At 36.4% G+C, this 10,852-nt stretch overlaps 1 protein-coding gene across 1 annotated transcript; it reads right to left on the minus strand.

Moving 5' to 3' along the window:
• Positions 1-2,378: 2,378 nt before the first annotated feature.
• On the minus strand, positions 2,379-10,850 carry LOC125671620 (ionotropic receptor 25a-like). Its single transcript, XM_048907448.2, has 13 exons — positions 9,863-10,850; positions 9,567-9,716; positions 7,248-7,499; positions 6,533-6,705; positions 6,164-6,325; positions 5,907-5,990; positions 5,674-5,793; positions 5,335-5,427; positions 4,971-5,162; positions 4,272-4,599; positions 3,625-4,183; positions 3,237-3,447; positions 2,379-2,689 (listed from the first exon to the last, which is right to left on the minus strand). The coding sequence occupies exons 1-13, from the start codon at positions 9,933-9,935 to the stop codon at positions 2,543-2,545; spliced, it is 2,544 nt and encodes an 847-aa protein (XP_048763405.2). The 5' UTR covers positions 9,936-10,850; the 3' UTR covers positions 2,379-2,542.
• Between the last annotated feature and the right edge of the window lie 2 nt (positions 10,851-10,852).

Consider the following 10,852-nt stretch of genomic DNA (forward strand, 5'->3'; position numbering starts at 1 on the left):
GTATTCCTTTCTGATCAGGTCTTCAAACAGTCTGTTGAAATTCCCATGGGCACGAATTATACTCCTTTAATTAGCTGACCCGTTTTTATATTCGTATGGGGGAGAATTTATTCAAAAGCTTCTACATGAGAAGAATAAATCTCTTGCAGTGGCCTTCAACTCGAAATTTAGATATTAGTATATCGAAGATCTTTTATTTATTAAGAATAATCATTTTCATTCATGTCGATTCGATATATCTCGGTGAGACACCACAGAGTTGTCCACATCGACTTCGTACTTATATATTTCATTAAAGATGTTAATGACAAACAATCAACTCAACTTTATGAAAAACGTGATGATTTCAACTTCTCCATAGACGATTTCCCATATCTATGTAGCAATATTCCATTATTACTTGCATATGGTTTTTATGTATCGCAACTGATTCGTTACGCAAGTGCCTGTTTTGCGTATGATCAGTTTTTAAATCGAGGCAAGCTACTGACAAACAAGTTGATGGTACAGGGGTTTCAACATTCTCGATTGAAGTCAGCATTTCGCAAAATATATGGTCTTTATTACGATCTAGTTCGTCAATACAACATCATTGGAACAAATGCTGTCTGACGTGTTTCATACCGATTGTTAGGCCGTTCTTGGCACACTGATTTTCATCAGCATTTCGCAAATTCTGATTTGTTATAACGATCTAGCCTGCCAATACAACCTGGCATTGGGTCAAGTGCTGTCTGGCGTATTTTATACCAATTGCTACATGTAGGTCGTTCTTTACACACATATTTTGTCTACGGATTACTCCGTTCACCTGATCAAGATATAGGGCTCACGGCGGATGTGACCGGTCTACAAGGGAAGCTTACTCTTCCTAGGTACCCGATCCCACCTCTGGTATGTCCGGGGTCCGTGTTTGCCCAACTCTTAATTTTGTATTACTTATAGGAGTTATGAGATTGATTACTATTCGTTATCTTGACCTTTTCATGGTAGGGTGTACTAGATATTTCAAGTATCTAGTTTGATGTTGACGGATTATATCAACTGCTTTGAATACACAGTCCAAGAAAACTATACATACGTGGAAGAGGGTAACTTGTCTATGTTTGTTTACATGTGTAACGATCTCGGAATACAGGCGATTGATTTATATTGAATGACAAATATTCTCCAGTCATTTATAAATTTGTTTTGCAACATATATTGATTAATGTTTATGGTGATAAAATTGAATTATCAGTCATCAACTTTATTGTTGTATTAGGAGAACACGAAGTACAAGTGAGATGTATATAAATTTTCATAATCAGTGATTACACATTAAGGTATATTGCAGAATAATGACCGCGGTGTGCCTTTGATCTTTGTAATAACCGTCGTAGAATAATCAATATTTTCAGCGCATTTCCATCCTTTATTTTAGTGTTACTACACATTTGAGTATAAACATTGACATGATGATTATTTTCTAGAAATAGCCCAAGCAATTTCACCGACCTCCCCCTCCCACGGTGACATGAACTATGGAGCCTTTATCAAACAGAATGAAGAATGTCTTTTAACCAGTTCGACGGTTAAAGCAATTAAAATCTGCCTTAGATAGCCAATTTGTATATAGAAGTTTGCTTTTCTAATGTGAAAGAAGAATAAAATTCCATACGAAACTTTGAAGTTTCCAGTCTATCTTTTAGTTTGTAGTGTATATGTCCCACGTTTTATCATCATTAGCCACGCTTACGTTAATATAAAAACAAAATTTGAAGAAGAGCGTCAAAGATTTGAGATGCAGACAAGCTAAACACTTTTTGAGGTATTAAATCTTAAGTGTGATGAATACCATATAACTTGGTTGTTTTATCTATTTTCCCCAAGTCTACATTGTAAACGTTGAAGCGGGGGTATTGTTATGAATTCTGATTTGACATTATATAGGCAACACATACAGAACTTTCACAATTTCTGATTTGCATGTCTGTTTGAATCGTTTTAAAGAAAATAATCAAAATGACTCCCTGAAAATGTTACACAGCCCTTCATTTGAACAAGCTTAATTACACCCCTCCACTCATGGACACACATACAAGTCCGAACGATGTCGACCAAATAGTTTTGGGTTGGATCGAAATTAGAAAGCTTTAAAGGGGCATGGACAGGATTTCGGCTGAAAATTTTCGAATTTTAGTTTCCACACAATGCTTAACTAAGGTATTTCTAATGGTCAGCATAAAGAATGTCAACTGTTGAGTTACAAGAGAGATACTTAGCTCATAATTCTTTGTTATGAATTAAAAACATTAAAAATGTGGAAAATAAAATTTGAAAATTTTCAGTTCAAATCGTGTCCATGTCCCTGCAGAAACACAAACTCATCACAAATTATCATCAGAACCTTCAGTTTGGGTCCGTTTAAACTTAAATAATTGGGTTTCAAAATGATGCAGCAAAAACTCGAATTTGTAACAAGACAACAACATTTTCTATAATCGACGTCTAAAATATCCTGTTTAATCTTCTTCAGCCATGGTAATATCCATTCCCCTCCCTAATCAACTTCCGACATGGTAAGATCTATTTTAGAAGATGTATTCTTGCTTTTTATGAAAAAAGACTTCAGGGAAGTTAATCGGGTTAAGAAAGGAGATTCATTCATAGGTGGGTCAAACGCCTCCTTTGGTGCCTCTTTTGGTTCCTGTGAAATAAATGATGTAGATTGGAATAAGATAATAAAAGAATAAAATTGCTAAATGTAGTCAAAATCAGTGTAACAATACAACATATCTTTGGGTCATATGCATGCTGTCTGATGTATTTCCTACCGATTGTTAGACTGTTCTTGGTACACTGATTGATCCGTTTAACTGATCAAGATAAAGGGCTCATGGCGGGTGTGACCTGTCGACAAGGAATGCTTACTCCTCCTAGACACCTGATCCCACCTCTGATATATCCAGGGGACCGTGTTTGCCTAACTCTCCATTTTGTATTTCTTATAGGAGTTATGAGATTGATCACTGTTCGTTATCTTCACCTTTCATGGAGGTACACACGGACGGACAGAGAAGGAGGAACTCTATAGTCTCCTTTGGTTTAGGTATTAGAAGGCACCACGTCATGAATAAGCCTCCTGTCAACTACTATACTTTATAACCACCACCACCCCATCCCCCAACACATACATACTCACACTACAGCAAAATAATATTAGACACCATTTACAACATTTGGAAATTAAATACCTTTCTTTTCTTCCATCTGAAGACAATACATTCAATTCCCAGTATTAGAAACCCCGTGGCAAACCCCGCCCCGGTAAGAATGAAAACACCGCTGAGATTTCTGAAGGGGAGACCAGTTGTGGAATCATCCTCCTTGGGACACAATACAGACTGGGACCACCACACTTCTTTCCTTTGTTCAAAGTATGCATCGGCTTGAAGTTCTAGTATTCTGCAAGATCAATGATAAATATTTACACTTTCGATATATTTTTACGGCTGTACTGTGTAAATTACACGTGTCTTTAACAGAATCTAAAAAGTATTTACGTACATGTATGTGCTTATATTTTACGTTTTAAGCATTTCAAACACTAAGTTATGTCAATGTATCATTAGATGATATTACTTTGCATTAAATGCTTCCTTTAGAGGAGAATTTTCCTGCAGAACAAAGGCATACGGTTTGGCGCTGAAAACGTCTCCCACAGAGATTAAATTGCAGTACTTTGTCATCTCGTACTTAATCATCGGAGTTTCGTGAATGAACGCAAATCCCCCAGCAAGGACACGGTCTACACCCTCTTTAGATGTTTTCAGAAATCTGGTTTCATTGATATGAGAAAGTATTCTTGAATAAAGGTCATCTAACGGATAGTCCCAGACCGTGAGGTCATCTCTACTTTGGCTCTCTGAGTAGCTCATGTTTTTCCACATTTCGAAGAAGTTGTCTTCAATGCGTTTCATCCGGGTGAAGTAAGCTTCACTGACAGTCCCAGCGACAGCCGAGTATTTGATAACATTTTGGGATGCTAGTTCATTCAGGGAGTGGATTTCAGTTGTCAATCTTTTGGATGTCATGAATGCGGCCAGATTTGCTGTGTATGTCGCCATCATGATTTGACAAAAGAACCAAAACCCAATGACTAGAACACGCCCTGCAAATGTTCCTGGGGTTTTGTCTGGTCCTGAATTTAGAATAACAAATATTACATTCTCTCTGACCAAGATCATCAATACTAAAAATAGAGAAAATACAAATTAGACAAAGCTCACCGTATATGGTGATGGATGAAATAAGAAACCAAAGTGTATCACTGATAGTGAATACTTTGTCTTTATCCCTTTCCTTCTCTTTGGAGAAAACACGATAGATCAAAATGTGGAAAACGTACAGCAGGATTCCTGTCAAACCGAGAAAACCAAACCAGGCAAGCCACACAGGCCCATCAAAGACGTCAACGAAACCAAACATAGAACTAGAGGCAATGGTGCCACTCATTAGTATCTGAAGACCGGCGTAGTCATAGTAAGGATTGGTGAAATCAATGACTTGTTCTCTCTCTGCTGTGACAGAGATAGGGCCTACCCCAAGATCTGCTTCCTGTTACAAAAAGTGAAGATAACCAGCAGTGATCAATGTCATAATTCCTACAAATTTAAGAGTAGGGCAAACACAGATCTTTGGACACACGTGAGGTCAGGTGTTTAGGAGGATTAAGCATCCTTTGTTGACCGGTCACACCTGCCTTGTATCTTGATCAGCTAATCAGAGTAATCAATATGTAAAGAACAAAAAATATCTCCACACTTCGATTTCAATTTAATATCAACAATTCAATTTCCCTGCTAAAGTGTTTCCCTTTTAAACTGGTCACGTAAAGTTTAACAAATTATTGAAATGTTTTTGAGATTTGAGACTTATCTTGTATACAGTAACTGAATTTTTGAAAGTTAGTATAATGAATAGTTTACCCCTCTTTGGACCTCCCCCACAATCCCTGTCCAAGAACCATCAGGTAGGGCCAGACCATACTGTTTGTCATAAGCCTCACGGATCACGTACGTGAATCCGACTTCCTCCGCAATCTTGTTCAGGACGTCAATGGTGTAGCCATGGAAAAAAGTTCCACTCTCATTTACAATCTTTTCTACAAATGGCGGCTCCTGCAGAATTAGCAAGTTAATAGAAAATAAACTATATAAATTGCCCTCCAGATTTGCAGAAAGATTCGGTTGGAAAATTTAAGAAATAGTGAAAGTTGCCCTGTTATATCTGAAGAACCCCATATATATAACTTAAAAAGAAATAAGACACTAATAAATAGATTCACTATACATGGTTAGTGACGGCAGTCAGTTGAGATGCTGAGGTGTAAATGAAAGGTTGGGTTGTTAAAGCTACGTCTGTCGCATGTGTCCAGTTTCCTATCTGAAAATATATCAAGGATTAACTTAAGATTCATCATAATCTGAGATCCAGACAAAGCATGCTCTATATAAAAAAATCACTTGTACAGTCAAGTATTTTTTTCTCATTTAATATCAAATATCATCTTAATATCATTTAAATACCAAATGTTTTAACTTTGGATTATTTGTTATGAATATTGCACTCGTTTCACACTTTAACTAAGTTTACAATATTTTACCAGTAAACAATCTAATTAATGCTAACCACTTGGCGGTGGACTTTTGATTTCCTTTTAATTTTTTCGATTCTCATTACGTCAACGTCCAACTTTATTTTCATCGTTGAATGATATACGTGCCATGCCAGCTGCCTCAGTGGATACAACTAAACACAAATAATTAAAATCCAAAGTATAAATATTTGATTGCACCGAAACGTTATTCATTAAAAGGTGATCGACACTTTCCTGAGAAAAAAGCTGAAGGTGATAATCTTACCTCAGTGGGAGCGGAAGATGGAAAGAAAGACTTAACAGCATTCTCAAATAAACGCAGACTTCTCAAAAGGAAAATATCGTTTAACTGTAAGGATCAATAATGTATAATCGATAAAGCACTCGCATCGAGCATAATTCTTAGTACTTTTGCTTCGTTCATGAAAATTTAAACAAAAATTAATACGTTTTCTATTTCTAATTTCATGTATTCACATTTTTCAAACTATAAGTTTAATGTAAAATGATGTTTCTATTTACATATTTAAAGTTTGTATCAATATCCGGGTCTTTAGCAAAATCATGTCGAACACACACTACGGAGAGATCTAGATTAGGAATTTCAGGACAATCAGCTTCGTCAGATGGCATCATTATCCAGTTATCTTTCCTTGTTACTTTATGGTTTGTCAGCTTCGAAATCTAAAATGTCAACCAAACAATACAATCATTTTTTTTTTTAAGGTACAACGAATACTCAAAATGTGCAGTTTATCATAATTTTAATGCACTTCGTGAACGATGTGTTATTTCTTTATCAACTCATTGTAAATGTAATTAATTATATATTGCACTGCTCAGAAAGGTTTAAAAAAGAACTTCCGTTTTGCAATAAAGTCAGATACTCACAGTTTGAAGCATGTCCCTAATGGCATGACCAGAGGCAAACATGATGAAAAATTCCGTGTTGCCATCAGTGACAAGCCACTTGACGTGAGAGGTTACACTGCTATTATTCATGGTAAACATCATGATCTTTAAAGATGCATTGTATCTCTTTTGAAAAATGCTGAGGTCAAAATCTGTATGAACATGAAAGTAAGATAAATGAAAGATAAAATTCGATCCACAAGATCATGGCCAGAGTCTTTTATTTTCATGTACGAGATTTAAGAAATATATATCATTTTTGGAAATACATGCACGCTTCATGAGAAGTATGCCCGCGTGAAGTTCATACCCTCATGAATTTTCAAAAATCTTATTTATTCTTTTCATTTATATTCTACTTTAATTTCTGACAGAATTCAATGCTGTTAAAAAAGTGTACCCTGGTACTACATTTATCAACAATGTTTACAACTGCAGCATTAAAATAGATGTAGTACATTATCAAGATCCATACGTGCATTGTTTACAACTGCGGCGCATTCATGAGGCTATGATACCAATTTGTAGAGATATCAAATGCAAAAAAAAAAAAACAAAAAAAAAAAAAAAAAACAAACAAAAAAACAACAACAAAAACCCATCTTAAATGTAAATATTAAAACACTGAATGATTAGGTGAACTTTCTTCACCACACGTATTTGAATTGAAGCAGTGAACACATAATAAACTAACCGTACATCTGATCCGTAATATAGATGACCGATTCGAAATCACTGTCATTGTACTTAAAGATTTGATGGGCGATGTCCATGTAATCGGTCACTGATGGTCTAATTTGTATAGTGGACTGACAGGCATTGGATATCGCTGGACGGGTCCGTACGTACGCCACACCGATACTCCTGGCTAATACGCATAGCAAATCGGAGGGTTTCCTTCTCATATCAATATATGCAGAGGAGGTGCTGTTTTTCTCAGTGAAACCTACAAGAATGATATCACCTTATCTTAAATCATCTGACAATATGACTTATTTGACGATGTCATCAATAGAATAGAAAACATCATCATTAATTGACATTGTGACTCTACGAATTTGACAATTTTCGTCAGTGGATCATTTTATCATGCACACAGATATAAAACACAGATAATATCACTATATATGGATATCAATTTTTATCCAGCCCGGGGTTGAAATCGCGATCTGCGGAACCAATCCTCGGTGAAGCGGGTGACCAGCGTTAAACCGCGCGACCGTCTATGCAAGTTGATAAATCTGGCTTTTGATAACGATGTAATGTAATTCTCTAGAACATATCAAATATCCGTTACGCCGCACCAAAACTAAGACATTTACACAGTGATTGTTCCTTCGCTAGGTGAAAGTCATAGTCTTTCGGGTATGACCTTCGAAACGAATGTCCTTTGTCATGGTGACATTGCTGCGGCCTTGAATGCCACACATAGGTCAATATTTGTGCCAATTCATCTAAAGCTGGGGGATGTCTTGTAATGAGTGAAAACTTCTCGGATGGGACGTCACATCTCCATTATCATCAATCGAAAAGAGGTGAAAAGATTTTAACCATTGGGAAATAGTCATAGGAAAATAATGTTTCGGAAACCAGCTTTAACTTGATTCGACTAGATGGTGTCTTCTCGGATGGTCCTGACAAGTTGCTTCATTCTCAACCCAGAGTTCCGTGCACTACTCGCACTATACCTCTGTCAACGGCTTTTCACGGAAATCTTGTAAAAGTTTCTAATATCCAAGATTTATGTCATATTATGAAATGCGTTTGGTGCAATTAAATCGATGCTTACTATAAATTGTTTAAAGTCGCTGTTTTCTGATCCTAAACTTGGAACTATTTCGTAATATGCGTATAAATATAGGACATTCACGTGGTGGAGATTTAATGAAAGTAAGAAAGGCTGTAAAATAGGATAAAACTTGTAAAATAAGAGACAAACAGCTAAACGGTAAAAGTGTACATAACAAATTACCAGTGGGCTATGGAAAAAGCCATATATTCATATGAAGCAGAACATCTCTCGCTGTGGCCTTCAATTCGACATTTAGATAATTCGACTACGTTTAACAATAATAACTTTCATTCATATGTCAATTCGATATATCCCCGTGAACTCGAAATAAAAGACACCACAGAGTCGTCCACTTCTGCTTCATATTTATATATTTTATTGAAAGTAGATATTAACGGCAAACTAACAACTCAACTTTATGACAAACGGGATTATTTCACTTCTCCATCATCAACTTCCCATATCTATGTAGCAATATTCCATTATCACCTGTATATGATGTTTATATCTCTCAACTGATTCGATACGCAAGAGGTTAATCTGCGTAAGGTCAGTTTTTAAATCGAGACAAGCTACTGACAAACAAGTTGATGGTACAGGGGTTTCAACCGTCTCGATTGAAGTCAGCATTTCGCAAATTCTATGGTCGTTATAACGCTCTAGTTTGCTAATACAACCTATCATTGGGTCAAATGCTGTCTGGAGTGTTTCATACCGATTGTTAGACCGTTCGTGGCACACTGATTTTGACTACGGATAACTCCGTTTACCTGATCAAGATATAGGGCTTACGGCGGGTGTGACCGGTCGACAGGGGATGCTTACTCCTCCTAGGCATCTGATCCCACCTCTGGTGTGTCCAAGGGTCCGTATTTGCTCGACTACCTATTTTGTATTTCTTATAGGAGTTATGAGATTGATCACTGTTCGTTATCTTCAACTTTCATGTATCACCTGTTGCCAGAGCTTTTAAAGGGAAAGGAAACGAGAACGGCTGTTTATATCATGTAATATTGTCACGTGTTTCCAAGCGTTGCCAGAGGTGTAAATGAAGCTTGCGTAACGCACCCTCTGGTGAGGGGATGATGTTGCTTATGTTACATGTAGAAAATAGCTGATGACGTCTCTATAACCGTTGAAAATTCTCGAATGGGGCGTAAAACAAATATACAAAATGATATGATGCTCACGCACTCAGTAAATAAGGAAAAAGTCACTCACTGTGTATACCCGGAGTTTCATTTTTTGTATGTACAGCAAAGGTTACAGGACTGACACCTTCCACAGCCCATGACGATATTCGGTCAGAGTTAAAGAATTCATTTGTTAAATGGTTGATATGTTCATCATCTTCAGCATCCACAAGAATATCTGGAAAGAAATTTAGACCAATTTCGAGATCAATTCAAATGCCTTGCCAATAAAAAGTACAGCGATGACGACATACCATCAGAAAGAAAATCAGTGGGCATATTCATTGAAATGAAATTTGAATTATCGGACAAAATTGAGCTCACCAACATGAAACGGATATTGCTGAGCTGACGTCACCGAAATGATGGACAGCATAACGACGAGATAAGCAGTCATCTCTGCTAAAGTGGACTGAATACAGCATGAAGACTAAAACAGACTATGAAAATATTAGTTTGGTTTCGAAAGGAAAATATGTATCCTTGATTTTTATAAAGGGAAGATATTGAGATCTTGAACAAGAGACTCAGCTCTACAATGAGCTATTTACTCCGACTAATTACATTACCAACAACCCCGAAACATGCTTACAACGTCGTAGACACTTTTTTCTTTTCTTTTTTAAAGCATATAATCATTTATCACAATGACATTGCTATTTTCTAAAATAAAGTTGGAAGAAAATTTATTCCACTTTAAGTACACGTTACAAAAATTGTTTACGTCAAGAACTACCAATACCCGGTGTGACCCATATGATGATCAGAACTACCAATACCCGACGTGACCCATATGATGACCAGAACTACCAATATCCGGCGTGACCCGTATGATGATCAGAACTACCAATACCCGACGTGACCCTATGATGTCAGTAATTAATTTTCTTAACAGTCTCTATAACTACGTATCTACTATCAGGGTGACTGTCAGAAAGGAGTTTATAATAATATACATTATCCTACAATTGAATAATTCTAAGCTTTCTGCTCACAGAGATTCAAATAACCATAAAGAACGTTATATTCACTTCTACGTGCTTTCAAAGTGATTATAATACTTAATTTTATTCAACATCAGACCAAAAAAGAATTAGGAATTTGCAAATTGATTCGATATTTTGGTCGTCAAATGAAAACTCAGTCTTTAATCACTTTCGACTAGGTTTTGCACACTAATTGTAAACAAAGACGGCCGACCAGGTATCTTTTCAGAAGCTCCGATGTCTTAGATTATACAACCATTCAATAAAACAATTATTGGTGTACCTGGGAAGTACAATATTCACCGAGCACATGTATATGTAGGCGGAA

The sequence above is a fragment of the Ostrea edulis genome, chromosome 4, assembly GCF_947568905.1.
Source record: "Ostrea edulis chromosome 4, xbOstEdul1.1, whole genome shotgun sequence".
Lineage (NCBI taxonomy): Eukaryota > Metazoa > Mollusca > Bivalvia > Ostreida > Ostreidae > Ostrea > Ostrea edulis.

Bases quoted from the DNA above. Each gene is read 5' to 3' on its own strand.
- LOC125671620 (XM_048907448.2), bottom strand. From the start codon at position 9,935: ATGACTGCTTATCTCGTCGTTATGCTGTCCATCATTTCGGTGACGTCA. The intron at 5,991-6,163 runs GTAAATAGAAAC...TGATCCTTACAG, and splicing joins TTGATACAAACTTTAAATAT to TTAAACGATATTTTCCTTTT. The intron at 2,690-3,236 runs GTATTTAATTTC...TTTATTTCACAG, and splicing joins TCAGATGGAAGAAAAGAAAG to GAACCAAAAGAGGCACCAAA.